The sequence below is a fragment of the Melozone crissalis genome, unplaced genomic scaffold (genome assembly GCF_028551555.1).
Source record: "Melozone crissalis strain CALT ecotype California unplaced genomic scaffold, PUWL_Pcris_2 ptg000061l_1, whole genome shotgun sequence".
Taxonomy (NCBI): Eukaryota; Metazoa; Chordata; class Aves; order Passeriformes; family Passerellidae; genus Melozone; species Melozone crissalis.
The window spans coordinates 10,133,402-10,152,916 of NW_026535839.1; the positions used below are offsets into that span (position 1 = coordinate 10,133,402).

Below are 19,515 nucleotides of genomic sequence, written 5' to 3' on the forward strand. Positions count from 1 at the left end.
AATAATACCTTTTTTGTCTTTGTTTTTTTTTTCTTTTTTTTTTTTTTTTTCTTTTTCTTAAACATGAGCTGTATCTCATGGCCCAGCCCAGCTGTAGCAGCTCTGAAGTTGTTTGAATCTCCCATGCTGGGTGTTAATGGGAACAGGAGCAGTTGAGCACATGCTCATCAATAGGAGACTCGGAAGCATAAAAATTGAGTTCTCTCCTGCCTTTTCCTTTCCTATAGAGAAAATAGGCCCCATTAGTACAGAAAGCTTTGGCAAGGTGGTATTTGCAGTCTAAGACTGGAAAGCAGCTGCCATCCCCAGTGTGTTGTTCAGCAGAGGACTTCACTTTTCATTGCTGCCAGTAATCCTATTTACTGTGAGCACAAAATGCCAGCTGGGTTTTGGCTGCTGGGTGTGAGGTTCTGTTGTGAATGGGTTGATGCAGTTTTGTGCTGCAGTGGATCTGATGGAGGCACACACTGCCCAGCACTGGCAGGGACTGTCAGCCCTTTCCAAGTCATGGTGTGATGGGAAGAGCCAGGCTGGAGGGGACCAAACGCAATTTCTGTCTCTAAAGCAAATGTTTTTGGTAGTGAACTTTTTCCCCCCAGGCATTTGCAGTCATCCCTGTCGTGCTGCTCTTGAGTTTCCTTTGCAAGCTTTAGGCTCCTGCATTGCTGTGCTGACTACAGAATATTCCAGGACACCAGGCTGGTGGGGAAGCATTGGTGGATGCTGGATGGGGTCTGCAGAGTGAGGGGACCTGGGTGCTTTGTCAAAGGGCAGTACCTGCTGCCTCTGCTGATAATTCATCCCTTGAGCTTCATGTGCTTATGGAAAAGAGTTGTGTCCTTGCCACAGGATGTTTCCTATTTACTATTTGTATTTATTTATTTATTGCCTTTACTCCTGCAGAGTCAAATATAGTGACTCTTACTACCTTTTTTCCTTTCTGGTGAGTCATCCAAAAAGATTGGTGGAAATGCTACCTCTTTCCTTTCTTTTGATCTGTTTCTTCATTCCCTTGTTCCCTCCAAGCTGCCCAAGAGCTCTGTGTGGTGATCCAAAGGGACAAGTGGCAGCAACAGAGGCTGAGGTGACAGACCAGGAAGTTTCTTGAATTGTTCCCCCCCTTTTTACAGTGAAATTTACTTCATTTTTCTAAGGCATTAGGGAATGAGCTTGTAAAAGCCCAATTCCATTCTCCTATCGAAAATTTGGTGCCAACCTGTTCTTGGCTCGTGCTGGGCATCGCATGTCTCTGCTTTAAACTGGTGCCACTGGTTTTCTGGGCCTTTCATGATGTTCATCTCACCTGTATTCAGATGTACCCACAGGTTTGAGCTCCCTGTGTCCGTGCTCTCCTTGTCCTCCTCTCGCTGTAGTTGTGCTGTATCCACGTGGATCAGCCCCACAACATGCCCTGCACCAAAATGCCTTTTGTTCTGTTCCCTTTCTTAAAAGAATAAAAAGCCCCATAATGCTGCCTTTGCCCAGTATACTCTGATGTTGATGACTGATGATTGCTGCTTATTCCAGCTTTTTATCTCAAGCTTTTTCTCTTCTGCTATTAAATGTGACCCTCTTGTTTTCATTTGGTGCCTTTGTATTCAAAGGGAAACAGTGTTCAGTTGATTTTATCAGTTGTTGCTTGTTTCTATTCATGTTCAGAGCACTTTCAAAGGGAAGGGAGTGAATACATGTACTCTTATAACCACCCTTTCAGATCTAGCTCTCTCCAGTCTTTCCTGGTGTGGGTGACTGGGGAGGGCTCCCGCACCCTGAGTTCAGCTTCTGTCTTCGTTTGGCAGCAGGATAAATCCGGGATGAACTCTTTGCATGGCTGTGGACCAGCATTGATGCCATGGAGGGGACAAAGCTCATTGAGGGGGTGAAGGGAAGGGGCTCTGCTCTCCTGGCAATTTCCCAAACCAGATGCCTGGCCTTAAAAATAAAGAAAATTCAGATTAAACTAAAACCATCTGAAACAAAAATACCACCATTGCAGAAACCCTTAATTAGTTATGGATTTTTGTCTATTTTTTTATCTCTTCTGAATTTTTATTTTTAGATTGTGAGTCTCAACCTGAGAAACCAGTGATACATTCTACTCCTCACAATAAAAACGAAAAGCAGCTAATCTTAGCATTTTGGTGCTAATGCTCCATTTCTGCACTGGTACCTTCAGAGCCAGTTTTAACATTATATGAAGTTTAAAGGCTTTTCACTTTCAAAATAGCTTTTTAGTAGGTTTTTTTTTTCATCTTACTGTGTTATCCTTTCAGGAGTTTCAGTAGCCAATAACTTTTCCATCAGGTAAATGCACTTTAAAATGCTTCCTTCAGCATAGAACAAATACAGAGAGAGTAAAAGGTTTGTAATGCAGGAGAAATGGCATTAATTCTGCTGTCCTCCTTTGTAGAACAGCACAGGGAAAAGTACTGGGGTTATTTACCTCAGGAGTAGGAAGAGATCCTGAAATGTCATTAATCAGAGGAGATAAATCTTTAATCACAGTCAGAGTGATTTCCATAATTGATGCAAAAGTAAAATCCTCAGGGAGGGGCTGAGAAATAGGATTGCCCTGGGGACGGAGCCTCCAAATTCTGGGTATTAACAATGGCTGTTGGGTCTGACAGGCACTTGCTGACAGGCTCAAGGGCTTTGTTCATCATGAGATGAAGGTTTCCATGTGTTAACATTGGCTTCAGATGGAGATAAACAAAATGGTGTGTCCACAAAATACAGGTGTCCTGGCTTAGACAATAAATAGAAAATTAAACAAGTGGAGAATTACAAAATTAGCACTAGGTGCAGAAGTCTTGCATGCAGTTGCTTTTAAAAATAGTGTTTCTCCTTATTTCTTAGTCTTGGAAAGGAGTTCATTAAGGATAACAGAGAATGGGAAAGGGGAGTGCAAATTGCTATTGATTGGTGTTGGGCTGTGGTGATATTTCAGTCTGGTTTCAAGCTCCTGGAGCATTTCCTGCTCACTCCCACTGACCAGCACTGAATTAAAGCTTGGGGTGCTGCAGTCTCCTGTGCTGGAGCAAGGGCAGCTGCTGGGGCACATCTGGAGTCAGGAATTTGACTGGGGGGCTGCTTGTACTTTTTTATATATGTTGGTAACATTGCAATTAAAAGCAACTCTCTCTGCCTGGTTATGCAGTCACCTGAGTGCACTTGTGCTCCATGGCTTGGCTTGAGCAATGAGCTGAGCCCAGCCTTTGGGCTGCTGGGCAGAACTGGGTTAATCTCAGGGTTATCTGCAGTCCCAGTGCAATATGTACATCTGTCTTCAGGACTGTCCCATTGGAGAATGTTTGGTTTGTTTGGATTTGCTATCATTTAAATGTGCTTTGTTCCTGAGTTTTTCAGAACCTTAACAGATGAGCACTGCATAATGTATGTAGAGAACATTTTAAAGACACATCCTGCTCTTGCTAAGTTTTAAAGGCAGTCCCAAGGTGGGATGCTGTCCTGCACATGCTGCCAGCAGTGTGCCTCACATGTCTGCCTTGCACATCCCTGGAAGTGCTCAAAGCCAGGCTGGAAGGGGCCTGGAGCAGCCTGGTCTGGTGGAAGATGTCCCTGCCCACAGCAGCGGCGTTGAAACAAGATGATCTTTAAGGGCCCTTTCAACCCAAACCATTCTATGATTCTAGGAAAACTATTTTATAAGATATCCTTTCTTCTGTGTCCCAGTGCGGATATAACACACCTTTCTTCAGTATTTGTGGGATTGTAATTCTCCCCATAATGGACCTGTTTGGCTCCTGCTTCACACTTGTGCTGTGTTGTAACACTCCTGAACTCATAATCTATGAGGCTCTAAGGCATCTAGTTGGGAAAACATAAATGAAATGTCTTGGGGAAAAAATGTGAAAAGACACTGTGCAGTCTCAACAGTTTCAGGCTGGAGGTTTATGCTGATTGAGGTGTGATGCAGGAAGGGCACTAATCCTGTTGCTAAGGCTGCTCTTCAATCAAGAAAAATGTCTGTGAGTCAAATACAAGTTTGGCTCTACCCAGGAGAAAAAAACACCCAAACACAAAACACCTGCACTAACACAAATCCCATTACAACTTAATAGCTTTAATATTTTTTTCCTCTTTTACTTCCAGCGAATGTTAACTTTTATAGAAAAGCATCACTTCTCAGAAACAGACTCACAAAATGAATCCAGTCCCTAATTTTCACACAGAGCTCTCTGCCTTCCTTTATGTGTAGTAGTAAATGACAGAAGCACTGCAAGTTGTACATAGATGCAACTATTGATAGATTCCATCTGGAAGCTTTTACCCTTCTAAATTAATCTGCTTGGGACCAAGGGGCAGGAGAAGGAAGGGACAGGAAAAGACTCTATAGATTCATTTTCTCAATAGATTGAGCTGAGCTGTTCTTTGATACTATCATCCTAAAGATTTTTTTTTTTCCCCCATCATAGCATGCATGGTCTTCCTTATCTCCAGGGGATCAGGCAAGGAGGGCAGGTTTAGATTAGATATTAGGAAAAAATTCTTCCCTGTGAGTATGCTGAGGCCCGGCACAGGTTGCCCAGAGAAGCTGTGGCTGCCCCATCCCTGAAGTGTTCAAGGCCAGCTTGGATGGAGCTTGGAGCAGCCTGGGATAGTGGAAGGTGTCCCTGGCCATGGCAGGAGGTTAGAATGAGATGAGCTTTAAGGTCTGTTCCAACTCAAACCATTCTGTGATTTAATTACTGTATATTTAGCTGGTACGCCCTGCTGACGTCCATCGTTTTCTAATCTGCTCTTTCTGCCTCTTAAAGACTTTTGGGTTGTCTTTAAGCAAAGCTTTAAAGATGTTCATCAAGAATATGACTTCATTTGTAAGGTTGAAGTGTGTGACATGCACCTCTTAAAGAAAAGAAAATTAAATGCTTCTGGAAGTGCTGACACTGTGGTGACACTAATGGAGGATTCTAACCTGTCATGTTGAAACCTCCTCCAGTAGCATTTAAACAGTTTGGAGCAAGTCAGATGATTTTTAAATTAACATAGAGCTGAATTCAAGAGTAATGAAATAAGGAAACTGAATGGATATTAATTATAAAAGCTTATCTATTCCTTCTCTAATTAAAAATAAATAATCAGAATAATGTTGGGTTTTTTTTTGTTACTAGAATGATGAAATGTCTTTCTGCTTCTCTTCTTTGGCTTCAATGAGCTTTATAAACTGATGTCTGAATGAGAAAATAAATAGAAAACTGTAAAAGTCTTTCTATCCAAGCTGAAATAACATTGCATTTGTGCATATGTAAGGGGAAAATAGGCATGCAGTAAACAATTTGATTTATTTTCTGATAAATGGTCTTATTGCAAAGTAATGAGTCAAAAAATAGAAAAAGAAGAGATTTCTGTGAGACTGAAGAATGCTCCTCAGATGGAAATGGGGTGTTTTTTGGTCTTGAAAAATTGATAATATTGCAATTTACATGGGTGTTATAAGTGATGGCCTAGCAAGTTCTCTGCCACTGCAGCATGTGCCAATACATTTGGTTTATTGATTTCACCCTCCACCAAGTAGAAATGTTCCAAATGGGGGTAAAGTTGTGAAAATTTTAGGATTAGATATTGAAAAATAGGCGGAAGTGGCAGATTTCTGCCTGGTTCCCAGGAGCTTTGGGGGCAGCTGTGCAAAGGTCTCTGGGTTCGTGGCGATGGTGGAGGAGCCAGGGGAGGTGTGGGGGAAAAGCCCTGGGCTGTGTGTCCAGGGGCAGAGGGAGCAGGGAGCAAGCCAGAGGCAGCATCCATGGACAGATTTAAGGGTTAACAGCTGGGAAAGACCCAGGCTGTTCAGCTTCCCTCCAGGTAATGCAATTGGAGCAGTCGGCATGAAAACAGGCGAGTCATCTGTAGTTATTTTATTATTGGATTGTCACCTCCCCCTGGTCTCTGCCATGAGAATTTCATTGAAGGAATAGCAGGAAGATACAGACACACAGGATAAAAGCCCACTGAAAACAAGGAAGGGGAGCCAGGCTTGTACTGAGAGTAGGAGTGAAGAAACAGGACAGACAAAAGATTCATGAGCAAGAGTAAAGGCAGCAGGACTGAGTTTGAGCAGCGACCCGTAGGAATTCCGTTGCCTTCCTTCAGAAGAATCTGTTCTTCTGATATGGAGTTTTGCCAAAGGAACCAAAATATTAATGTGATCTATTCCCTCCAGATCTCAGACTGAAATTTTCAGCTTTTTTTTTTTTTATGTGGAATACTGAGAAAATTAAAACCACAATCAAGTAAAATACATGTGTGTGCACACATGCATATGCATGTTGTTGCCATGCTGCACTGGGTTTCTCACAGCACTGGAAATATGGGTGCCCAAGGAAGCATTGAATTTAATCACAGAACCATTAAATGGACTGACTTGGAAGGGACTTAGAGCTCATCTTTTTCCAGCTCCTCTGCTGTGGCCAGGTATACCTTCCACTAGACCAGGTTGCATCAAATGATGTCCAGCCTGGCCCCAGACATTTAATCCTTCTGATCAATGCAGGAAATATATTAATTTTTTGCTAGCATTGTGCTGTCTCTTGTCCAGCTGGTTGTGGAGACCTGCTAAGCAGCTCACAGATGCAAGGAAACTTGTGATGCCAATGGGAACTGCACAATTTTACCTTTATGTCTATACTTGCTGCACAGGAGTATTGTAATACAATTGCCTTCAGCATGCAGTACCTATCAAAGATAAATTTAGATAAACATTTAATAAAGAGCAATTTTATTAATTGCCTTTTCATCAGCTCTTTTGAGAAGAGAACAATAAGGAAAATTGTGCACAGTGAAGTTTCACAGCAAGGGTCTAAATATATGTGGTCCCATACCTGTGCTGGTGTTTCTTCCTCAGTAATCTCTGTATATGCTTTACATAGTTTGGGTCTTTTTATCTCTAGGTGTCTTTTGTCTCTTTGTTTCCTGTTAGTAACCTCACAGACCACAATACTATCCAAAAATAATACTTGATTAAGCTTTTGATCTCACAGTGGTTAGATGGATTTGAAATGGGACAAAATTAGGCTAATCACACTAAGAATAGCATAGTTACTTCTGATTTTCAAATGCCTTTTCATGGTATGACCTCCAATGGTTTGCAGAGTTCTGACAGATACAGAAAGTAACATTAATTCCCATTTTCAGATGTAAAAAATTGATACAGAACATTTTTCTATAGTATTGAGTGCTTTCTTGCTGTTGTTTGCAGGGTAACTGCTTGCTGTCATTGAGCTTCTGTTGAGAATTACAATTTGTTTTTATTTGGTATTAAACTGCAAACGCAGATTCAGCAGTTCCCTTCGTTCTAGTGTCCTTGGTACAACTATCTGTCACAACCCTTCTTTCCAGAGTCTATTTTCCATTCCTTTTTGGGTTAGTTTTGTTTTATAAAGTCTGTGACTCTTCCTGAAATAACATGAGTATCTGGGAATTCTTGCTATCTTTTGTTCTGAGGTGGCAGTCCGTTTTATCCTGCCTTTTGTTTCATGTAGACCATCTAAACTGGTGAAAATTATTGATTTTCTGTCCTTCTCTTCCAAGGCTGATGTGTCCCTCTCCATCCTGCTCCAAGATGTGCACATACCCACAGAGTTGTCTTATGGATCTTGAAAGAAAATAGTTTGTACCTATAGCAGATCATATGCTTGAAACACATCTTATTCTTTGTGTCATTCTTCAGGACAAGTCACCATTTTTGCTTTATAAAAATAAATCAATTATAGCAATATTAGGCTGGTAACAGAGACAATGAAGTTGCTGTTGCCTTGCCCAGGGGATTTACCATGGCTTCTCTGCCTCTGCTCTCATGTCAGGCACACAATGAAAAACCCAGGAACTCTTAGAAAACTCTCATCATAGAGACTATTATGAAATTCCTGCTTTGTTTCCTTTCTTATTGTATTTTGGCAGTGAGGACATGTGCAGCACACAATTTGCTTGCTGATCATAACCCAGGTTCCACATGTAGCTCAACTTTGGTTTCTTCCAACCATGAGTTCATCAAGAATCTCTTTAAGATGTGCTGGATAAGGAAGGTCTAGGAAGCTGTGCTGCAGCGTCTGACTTTGTGTCACCAGCAAAGATGAGTTGTGGCAAAGGAAGTGCATGGGAAGTGTGTGGTTGTGTATAATCTGTGTGTGAATGATTGTGTGTAAATACACACTTGAACTATACATCTGTGTGTATCACTGTCATGGCAGTTGCATTTTATTTTTATTTTAATACAACATTTGCAAGGTGCATCATTGCCTTGGAAGAACTTGGTGTAGAAGTTTCCAGTTTCAGTCATATATAATTAAAGTTTCTAGTGTTTACCCTAGCTCTGATGAAATGTCTAAACTTTTTCCTTCAGCAATAAACCTGGATGCCCAGCTGCCTACTGGAGCTCACTTGTTACTTGAGGGCAAACTTCATTTTAACATATAAATGTAATAATTTACATTTCTGCTGTGTATAAGCAGTGAGCTGTGAACAGTGATGTGATAGAGCTGTTTGGTTTTTGGGTTTGCTTTCTGCAGTGGGTTTTCCTGGTTGGTCCTAAGTGAAACCAGCGCTTGTCCTGAACCCAGCCTTCCTCTGGGAGTTTTGAGGCAGTAAGGAATAGGATTGTATTTGGGAGAGAAGGAAAAAAAGCATGTGTGCCTTAGTCTGATCTGTAACACATTTAGTGGTGTGCAAAAGGTAGATGAGGTCCCTGTCTTTAAGAATTAATGCACAGTTAGAGGATGTGCATTCTCCAACGTGGCAGGAACATCTTAATTTCCTCATTAATGTCTTGCTTTGAGATGCAAGCAGCCTGAGCTTATGAAGTTCCTGAGCTCAGTTATTTTCAAGCTCTTGTCAGTTTTCCGCTGGAATTCCAAATTTCTCAGGGGTAACCAGGATCTAATTTGAGAAGTCAAGTGTGTTCATGGGTGTATGATGAGGCTGGGCTTCCTCTGTCCGTCCTTCTGTCCTTACTGCAGTGTAACACCTCAGACTGGCCATTAATTGGTGTTGAAGAGTGTCTTGTTTTGCAAGATGATAGACCTTTTTACTATGTAAATTACTTTCTTTGCAACTAATAAATTGAATAAATTATGCCTTTTCCATGAAGTACAGTGGGGCTCATAAATACTTTGTGCAGCTAGTTGGTAGTTCCACTTGATTACTGTTTCCATTTCTGTTTTTAATAATCCTTGTAAGAATAAGGAGTTCAGTCACTTTTAATAGTTCCCAAAAAGCAGTGGAAGGCATGTTTCACAACTGTGAGCTGCACACCAGTGTCCTGCCTGTGTAATCCACCTTGATGCAATCAGGCAAAGTCCCTTTCCATGGTTCATGGTGCTGCTCCTGATAAATAATTACTTGGATAAAGACAGCAGTGCTTGCACAGTCAAACACTTCCTTTCCTCTCCATTTGCTCGGTTCTGTTCCACACCCTGTGCTGTCCTTGCTGGGCAGGGGGTCCTTTGGTGCAGCTGAGTGAGCTTGTGGGGAGCTTTAGTTCTTCACAGGATTATGCAAATAATAATTGAATTAAAGAGCTGCTGTCAACATTACAAGGTTCTGGCAAAGATAACTGATGTTTGCACTCTGCCTGCAGGCACAGGGATTTCAGAGTGGACCTGGACAAGAGAAGCACATCAGGATTCCAGAATACTTGAATATTTCCTTTCTGGCTGTTGGTGGGGTATATTTCTTATCCCCTTACCAAACTAAGCTGTTTAACCAGGAGTTGTCCATCTGGGAACACAGAGTAAATTAAACTCTGAACAAAATGGAAAAGGCATAAATATAGCCAGAGTTTCTGGGATTTTTCCATAGTAACTGGGATAGATGGAAGAAAGATTAAGTATTTTATATATATTTTTATAAGCTGTTTCTTTAACAAATCTTTGACATATCATTAAAAAACTTAAAAATCCCGTTCTAATAAAAATGTTTGTCTTCAGTTATGCAAATTTTATATTAAAAATCAAAATACCAGGATTGGTTGAGGCTCTTAGGAACATTTTTGCTGCTCTCGGGGCAGGGTGCAGCTGTCACCTGCTCAGATGTGACCTGGTGCATTAAATCAGAGCGGTGCCTTGAATGAGGAGGCAGCAATAACCTTCAGTGAGATGCATAACACAGTCCTTGGCTGGTGCAAGCTCTGAGAGATCAATTTTTAGTGATCAAGGCAGCCCCTGAAGGTCTTTGCTGTAGTTGTACTTGAATTACATTTATATAGACAATAATAGTTGCTGAATCTTGATTTTTAAATAACTTTAATATCAACCACAGCATCCAAAACATGTCTTTTGAGGCACATTGTGATGGAAAAAGGCAAATGCCTGTACTCATGCAGGTTCTGCCACTGAGAGGAGGAAGAGGATGCTGGGCCAGAGCTTCCTCAAGTCCTCATCCTTTGGGCTCCTCTGATTTACAGCAGACACTGATAAATAATTTGACCTTTACAGTGAGGTCTCCCTGAGGTCACAAAATTTGCATTTCTGAGGATAATTTGCAAAAATTCTGGAACAATTACTGAACTAGGTAAAGAATAGTCAGATGCTCCTTCCATGAGCTGTACTTTCTGCACTGCTCAGAGATGCTTTGACCTTCTAGTTTATTACAAGTCAGGAAAAGTCAATATTTCTTAGCTTGCCAAGTTGGAGGAATTTTAATGAGTTATTGAGTCAAATAGGTAATCCTCCAATAACAGACCTTTTTTCCCTTTCAGATTTACTGTGATAAAAACAAAAGGCTTAATGGGGACCAGGAAAAATGGGTTTTTGTTGGAAACTCTTGCTTGTCTCTGTGCAAATGCTTTTAACCCCTTGACCACAAGACGATGAAATGGAGCTTCAGCACTGGGACATTTTGAATGGGCATCAAATGCTGGGCAGGCAGAGGCTGTGTTGATGTTAGCAGGGAATTTAACATGATAAAATGAGATTGGAGTAGCTGGCACTGATGCTTCTCACATCTTTTTTGCATGTGATAAGGAGCTGGATGAGATCTGGTCTGTGCTCCTACGCTGAACTGTTTGGCTGCTGGAAAAATCTGTGAAGGGGAAAGCCCTGGGTGTACCTTAGAAGATGTTGTGGCATCCCAGATGCTGCCGGGTGTGTTCTACTGGGTGCTGCACCACATCTGGAGTAGTGCTTGCACCTGAACATCCTCTGAGAGCTGGCAGACACCTAAACCTTTCCAAGAGCCAAACCTGCATGTGGTAAATGTAGAGAAAAGGGATTTGCTTCCAAAGCATCTTGCTGGTCCAGACTGAGTGCCTGGCTCTGGGGCTGCCAGAGTCTGGCTGTTGGAAGGCTGTGCAAGGCTGGCTGTGGGTTTTTGCACAAGGAAAGGCTTGATCCTGGTATAGTTGTGCCTTTTGCAATTCCCCTTTGTGATGCTCAACTTGGTGAACTCCAGTTAGCATAGAATGATCTAATTTCCTGAAACTCACTTCATTGAGTGTAATGCTAATTATTGCTCTGAGTAGTGGCTTGTTTGGAAGTGCCTTGTCCTGTGTGAATTTTAGTAATGTCCTCTGTAAGCCTTTAAGTGAGGAAAATTCATAAGTAGAAAATGTTATAGCACAAGAGCAGCCCTTTTAATTGTATCAAAGACCACAGTATTATTCAGAATATCATATCCAGGGAATTCTTAAAAGTAGTAGAAAGTTATTTTTCACTATGTGTCATTACTCAGAGTGTAGGAGTAGATACTGATGGTCCCTGTAACAATGAGTGGTGTTTTCCCATTTCATTCCCTTCTGTGATATTCAGTAACATTCCTTTCAGTAGTAGTCTTTCTTTGGGGTTATTTTTTCAAAAGCTCTCAAAAGTTGTTTGTGTGAGCTGTCCTTGAAACCTGTGTGAATTTTAGCCTGGAGGATATTCTGCCTCTGGGTGGGAGCTTCTGGCTCCCGGGGTGAGAGCTGGACTCTGGATGTGCCCAGGAGCTGAGTGCTGACATTTGGGGCGCTTGGCTGAGGTTTGTGGCTGGAGTAGCGCAGGGTTTCAGAATTGCTTTCAGAAAAAGTGTGGGCACTGAAATGCTCTCGCTGGGCTTTATTCTCGGCTCTAGTTCTGTGAAGAGCTAACAGAACAAAGGGTTATGTGTCCATCGCTTTCCAAGAAAGCTCTTTGAGCATACACTCAGTGTTGTGATGAGGGAGAGCTGGAGGTCTGGGAGTGCAGATCTGAGCGCTCTCCAAAGGGGAGCACTTTGTACCTGCAGCACCTCTGCTGCTCCTGCCGGGGCTGTGCTGCTGCAGCAGCTGTGTGGGCTGTTGAGGTGAATGTGGCTCATGGTTCATTTTCTGCTGTCCCCAGTGCTGCAGGGGCAGGAGGGGCCCTGCCAGAGGCGGTTCTGCGGCCGGGGCAGCCGGTGCGTGCTCAACGGGGACACGCAGCAGCCCGAGTGCCGGTGCCTGGAGGACTGCAAGGCCACCTACATGCCCGTCTGTGGGTCTGACGGCAGGTTCTACGAGAATCACTGCCAGCTGCATCGAGCCTCGTGCCTGCAGAGGAAGAAAATCTACATCATCCACAGCAAGGACTGCTTCTTCAAAGGTAGGGCGTTGTTGAAAATAAATACTTCTGTAGGGCTTTCGTCGCTCGCCGTAATCCTGGTAAATGGCTGAACGGTGTGTTTTATTTCTAAGAGCTAAATTTTTCAGGGATGATTTATTCCAGGACAGCAGAGAACATACACAATGTTTTATGCAGCTATTAAGCCCCTGAGTGCCATTGCCATGCAAAATGTAATCATACTGGGGACTGGTAAATAATTAACATCACTGTATGCATTGTGTGCACTGGAGTTGTGCTGCTCAGTACTTTCAGCTGCTAGTGTAATAACTTTTTACAATCCAATTCATTTGAAAATGCTTTGAACAAGACAAAGATGTTAAGAAAAAGTAGATGGTATAAACAAAAGTTTGCTGCAGCATTGAGAAAAGAAAACCTAGTTAGGCAAATGACACGGGCAAAGGGAAGGAACTGCTTAAATGAAGTAAGGAATGGGGACAGACTTTAAATAACTTTAAAGACAGTTCTAGTTACCAGTGGGATGCATACATCTGGAGCTCTTTTACTGGTTCAGTGGCAAATTTCATTATCATATTTGTACCAAAGCCAGTCCCAAATCTTTCCCATTAATATTTTGTGTGCCATGTACCATCCTGCCATCAAGGGAGACTGCAGGAGTAGGAGCATGTGATAAAATGCCAGGGAATGGAAGAAGCTGTAAATTATTTTACTTCTAATGAGAGGTCTCACAAAGGGCCTCACTTGAGTATATCTTGAAAGCTCATTGTCAAATATGACTGTGTATACCTACAGGAGGGATTGAGCGGGTTGTTGCAAATATATCCAGTGACATTTATGTGATCAAATATGAAAATAATTCCTTTATCTTCAGCTCACTTAAGCCCCCAAGGAGATTGGCTGTATACAGAGCTATCCATCCTGAGTTTTCTTTGCTAACTTGATGCTAGAAGAGCCTATTTAAGAAACAGGAGCCCATTTGAAGAGCTTATTAATGTGTCCTTGTGATACCCTTTGGAGATAGAAAAGCAGTGCCATTCTTGTGTCTTGGAGAAGACATTGTGTCTTGTTGTGACTAAAATTTTCCAGTGGTATGTAGACACTGCTTTGCAGTGCATTGCAAGTCTCATTTGCTTTGAAGATCTGGCTCTGGAGAGGACAACACAGCTGGTCAGAGCATTGATTTGGTGAACACCCTGGGTTAGGTTGTCACAGGCAGCCTCTGAATTTACCAAAGCAAGTTATTAGGATCAATAGACCTTGTAGGAAGTAAATCATGGAAGGGTCACCCAAAGGCATATTTCATGCACATGAGTATATCAAGGCAAAGAGGGATTTTTTTGCTAGTCACATTAAAAAGGAGCATCTGAAAAGGACACTTGTGCCTTGCTCCAACTGCTGTGCTTCTGCCTCTGGGTATCAGGTGAGATCAGGGTATGGATCAAGCTGGAAACAGTGTCCATCCCTGAGTAAGATGCAGGTGGGCCTCTGCAGCATGAGAAACCTTGCAAAGAAAAGTAAAGTCTTAATTTCAGAGATGCTCACCAACCCCCCACTCAGTTCAGGGGATTTTCTTTCCCTGACTACCAAGAACATACCTTGGGTTTTTCATTCTTGACATCACCCACCTTTTCATGACAGTGTGTCTGCCCTGGGTTTTTATTTGTTCCTTATCACATATAGTGTTAAAGAAAATGAGTTCTTATTGCAGTAATCAGCCCCTGCAGTGGCTGTATTATGCCTAATGATAGAATGTCACGCTTGAATACTTCCCTGAACACACCATGAAATGATGTCAGAAAGTAGGAGTTGTGTGTCCCAGTTTAAAGTAACCCTCGAACTCTTGCCAGGGAGCACTGCTTAAATCTGCTTTTCAGCAGAATAACAGCTTTATGGAAGGGAAGAAAGGAACAAGCTCACTTCTCTTCCCACGTGAATAAATAAAAATGTACTTCACACCTCTGTCTGCAGAGATAACATACAGAAAAAAGTTTACCTTAAGTGGGGAATAATCCCACAGAATGGGACTCCATAGAAGTACTTGGCTTCAGCCCTTTTTTCTACCATGCAGTTCCTGAGTAGCCTTCTGTATATTGCTCTGTTTATTGGTACTTAAGTCTCCTATTTCTAAATCAAGAATGATAGTGGTTTCTCTTAAATCAAAATTTTCAGTCAGCAATTAAGGTACAGGTTTTTAAGTACCATTATAAGTGTAACATGAAATGTAAGGCTTTGACTGGAGAAAAACCTTTAAGGTGCAAAATTACAGAATCCCAAAATGGTTTGGGTTGGGAGTGACCTTAATGAGCCTCCTGTTCCAACCCCACTGGTGTGGTCAGGGACACCTTGCATGTGTTTTCTGTTTGCTTTCGATCAAGTAGATAATTTAATTATTTGGGTACACTCAGACTGATGAGTGGGCTGCTTCATGTTTTTTTGTCCCTGTTTACTTGTTCAATTAAGATTTGAATTCCTGTGTAGAGCTGAGGGATGCTGCAGACTGGATGTTTGTGTGTGCTCCGCCAGTTTGCCCAGTTATCAGTGACAAACTGGATGGACTTAAAGTAAGACAGAGATCAAATACCCTGATTCTACTTTGGCTGGGCTAGGCCTATCCACAGTCAACTGACAATAAAGCAAACAGCAGGGAATTGCTTTCTTTTGTGTATTTTGGGAAAGGATTTTTTGATCTTTTAGCATATTTATCAGATGTGAAGTGCTTTATAAATACTAGTGGGTAGCAGATAGTCCTGTGTGAGTAGAAGCATTTGTATTCTGTACCAGCGATAGTATTAGGAAGAGCAGAAGAAAATTTTTCCCTGGAAAAATTACTGATTTCTCCTTGGTCCAGCCTGGAATAAAATGGCTCCTTGAAAACTTGAGAGTCCAAAATATTGAATAAACTTGTGGAAACGAGAGATCTCGGCAGGAGTGATCTCCCCAGGCTTTATCCTTCAGCCTCTGATGCCGCTCAGTTCCACGTACACAAAACCGTAAATGCAGTCCCTTTTCCTCAGTTGATAAAGCAAATCGGTGGGAAATTTCACTTGGGAGTTTGAAGTCACAAGGGAAATACTGTGAACCAGAAGCCCTAAACTCAGAGATCTCGGGAGAAATGTCAATCCCACTCATAGCCCTTCACACTCTCCTTGATCTAGTTGTCCTTCCTGGTGTGAAATACAGTTTGGTTTTCCCATAGGAAAATGTTCTATTTAGGAATTTTCTACCATGTGGCAGGGTTTTTTTCATTTTCTATGTTTTCACTATTTTGTGAGTTTCTGTAGTCATTTGATTGAGGTGTTGGTGATTTTTACTGGGTAAGAAAGTACATAAAAGTGCATTTACTGTGTGCTGAACTGGTCAGGAAAGAAGTTTTTCTTCCCTAAAAGTTCTTCCAATACTTATGAAGACTGGAAAGATAGCTGTGCTCAGAATGACAACTGTCCCATGGATGTCCAGAATGAGCACTTGGCCTGAAAATGTTCCTATTTGAATAAATGCCTTGGATAATGAGGTTATATCATTTCAGCACAGTATTTTGGACTACATTTTGCTTTTTCATAGCAGAGTCCCCTTTTTTTCCACTGCTTTTCATTTACCTTTCCTTTTGACTGTCTACACCCACTCTGTCTCTTCCCTGACTTTTCTCTTATTATTTTTGGCCAGAGGTAGCTGTGCAGACACCATTCAATAATTTTTCATCCCTTACCTTCTTCCTTCCACCAGAAACATCAGAGCGATGCACTTCCCTAGCAGTTTGCATACATTACAGAAATTCTGTTTAGAGCTGTGATTTTCCATTTTCAGGATTTAGGAGTAGTTGTCCTCTTTCTTTCTTTCATTCTCTTCCTGCTTTTTTCTGCTTGATCAGCAATCTCAGAGCTCCTGTGCATCAGCCAAGCCCTTGCTGGAGGAAGGCAGCCATGTTTGCTTGCTCAAGCTCATTTGTTATTTTCTGTGGTTCTGACATCCTCTCTTTATCCAGGTGGATTGGGTTTTTTATAAAAAGCTCAGCTTTTCCTGCCAGCCTGTACAGCAGCTTTGTGCAGCAGCTGGTCAGATTGAGTTTGTGCTGTGGCATGAATTCAGTCCAACTTAGCTGACCAAATTCTTGAACTTTCCATTATGAAAATGCACTATACCTGTGTTGACTACTTAATATTTTTTTTGTCCGCTTGTACCAAAGCTCTAATTTTATGAAACCTGACAGAATTTTAGGTAGAGGGATGGTGTGCTGTAAAAGCATGTTCATGTCTGGTATTCCAGTCCCATTCTCTTCCTTCCTTCTCTACTGAAATGTCAGTATTAATTTTTCAATAATTTTGTCCTGTTGCTTAAAATGTGTCTTTTTTTTTTCTTTTAAGCAACTCTCTGGCAGTAATTTTCCTCCTTATACAAGGTCGTTTCTTGTCCTGTAATAAATCATAATTTTGTACATAATTTGTACAGAATTTTATAAGAAATCTCTGTGGAAAACCACCTGCCTTTCTCCTTTCTGTTACACACACAGTCCCACTGTTTCGTTTGAGGCTTACACTGATGCTCAGAATAATATTTCATGCCATGAATTTATATATAAAGTCTTCTGGAGTGTGCATGCCTGTGTGCTGGGTTATTGTGCATGTGCACACGTGTGAGTGTGTTTGCACATTGGTAGAGCCAGGATTGTGTTCTCTCAGTACATTTATGCACAGGTTGTTTGCACATTGACAGAGCCAGAATTATGTGTTCTCTCAGGACATTTATGCACAGGTAGTGTAGCAGAGGCTGGAACCTGGATCTGCATGGAGAGAGAATGAGAAGCAAAGGGGACAGCTGAAATGAGATGTTCAGCTTGATATAAGGAGATGGCTTTTCCTTGGAGACTGGCTGAGTGCTGGGACAGGCTGCCCAGTGCCATCTCCATCTCTGGGAGCTTTCAGAACCTGGCTGGGAACGGCCCTGAACCAACCTAGTCTGACCTGCACTAAATATTTTGATGGAAGTCTCTTCCAGCCCATATAATCCCATAATCTTATGATTTCATGACCTTAGGTAATGGCATCTTTCATTTTCAACCACTCTTATCTTTCTTCCAGTTCTCAAAAAAGATTTTTTCTAATTAAGGAAAATTATAATCTTCTGCATGTTGACAGAAAATTTTCTATGCTTGAATGTAAATAAATTACAAACCTGGGAAAAAAACCAAACAAGCAGGCTGATAACTTGTATCACTGCAGTAATCTCAAATACATATGAATTCAGCCTCAGGTGGTGGTAGTTTATTTTCTCTGTACTTTATTTGTTGTCCATGTGTTAGTTCTGTGCTTTGTTACTTCCAGAAGTAATTTGTTCTACGGAATAGCATTTCAAAACATCTCTGGGAAGGTGTTGAATGTTTTGCTCATTATGTGCTTGCAGCACAGGCAGACCCGCTCCATTGCTGGTTTGCAGACTGGAAGGAAATCTGCTCCATTTAACACTCTCTGTCTTTCCAGCTGGAAAAATTCTGAGTGTGAACTAATGGCACTTTTCCCAGCTGGCAATTAATATTTGCTGATTCAACTTTGCAGCAGTGCTGCCAGGCTGCTCCGGTGGCAGCGAGCTGGGCAGGGGCGGCTGGGAGGAAGGCAATTAATCCCTGCTGGAGGAGGCTGGGGGCTTTGACATGCAGGTCAAGCCTCTAATCATCATTTCAGTGTCCAGTGTAAATATATTAGGAGTTTAAAGTGTTATAAAGAGAGATAAGTGCTGTATAAAATGAAGGAATGTGTTTGCTGTCAGTAGAGCTGATGCAGTTCTTAATAAACTGAATTCCAGAGGGATTCCTTTCTATTCTCACCCTGCCTTTTCAGCTCCTTCCACTTAGTCTTTTGGGGAGGGATCAATTTTACCTGGCTTTTCAGGCTGACTGCTCTTAAATGTGATTTATAGCTTTACACCTAATAAACAGACTGCATCAATCTTTGGGGTAAATTATGGAAATTCCATTGATTTATGTGAGGATACGAATAAGGGACTGCTAGTCTGCTCCTAGCTTTGGTAATAGAAATTTTCTAGGAGTAGGTTTAGGATCTTGAAAAGTATTTTCCATTTTAAGAGAAAATTGAATGCTTACATTCCTTAAATTCATGGAAGGGAAATCTTGGCTAACAGTCAGTTGTGAAACTCTGTGGTATAGGTGGGCTTTCACTGGAAATTAAATGCCAATAGCAAGAGGGGGGGAAAGTCTAAGCATAAGCAAAATAATCAAAAATAGCAGAGATCATAAAGTCTAACAAAAAGAGGTCTTTAATTGAATATTGATTACATATTAGTTATAGAAAACCTTTGCTGGGGACCTCATGGCCATAATGGAAATCCCACAGGTGGGAGGGAAAGTGGGACTGGAATCCTGCGATGGACGCTGAATTTGACATGGCCAATCAAAAGATGAATTATGCTCACTGGAACTCCTCACAGCAGGGCCGTTACCTGCTTCTGCTTGGCCAAAATAAAAATCTGTTTCCCTGCTGCTGGGACTGCATAGACCAGTGACAGATTTTAGTTCCAGTCAGTAAAGCCAAAATTGAGGAACACATACCATGGATGAAGCTAGTGGAAAAAGTGATGTTATCTGATGTGATCCCTGTCCAGCATTCTTGGTGTTTTTATCGCTCCAATTTGAGGCAATAGCCATTTGGGGAGTGCAGGAATAACTGTGATGTGGCTTTTTATTTTTTAGATATGAAATTGTGTAACATTTGCTTAGAGCAGTCATGACTGTGACCTCCATGGACAGTTTTATTTGGTGACTGTTATCTGTCTCATCTTATTTAGGGCCCAGTCTATTAATCTTCTCCAGTTGCCAGTCTTGATGTGTATGGCCATAATATCTCCCATAAAACCAAAAAGCTTCATATTATGTATCAGCTAGTGAACAAAGGGATTAAAGGCTATTTCTACAGCAGTATTAACATCTTAAAAAAGAAAAGTGAGAGTTAATCTTTCTAATCTGTTTCCCCTTGTAACTGAG

At 41.6% G+C, this 19,515-nt stretch overlaps 1 protein-coding gene across 4 annotated transcripts in view; it reads left to right on the plus strand.

The window, feature by feature from the left end:
• The window catches only part of FSTL4 (follistatin like 4), a 208,126-nt gene that overhangs the window by 54,225 nt on the left and 134,386 nt on the right, over window positions 1–19,515 (plus strand). For all 4 annotated transcript variants that reach the window (XM_054287914.1, XM_054287917.1, XM_054287915.1 and 1 more), the window contains exon 4: window positions 12,306–12,545. In XM_054287914.1, the coding sequence (XP_054143889.1) occupies window positions 12,306–12,545 (240 nt within the window). The remainder of the gene's footprint in view (window positions 1–12,305; window positions 12,546–19,515) is intronic.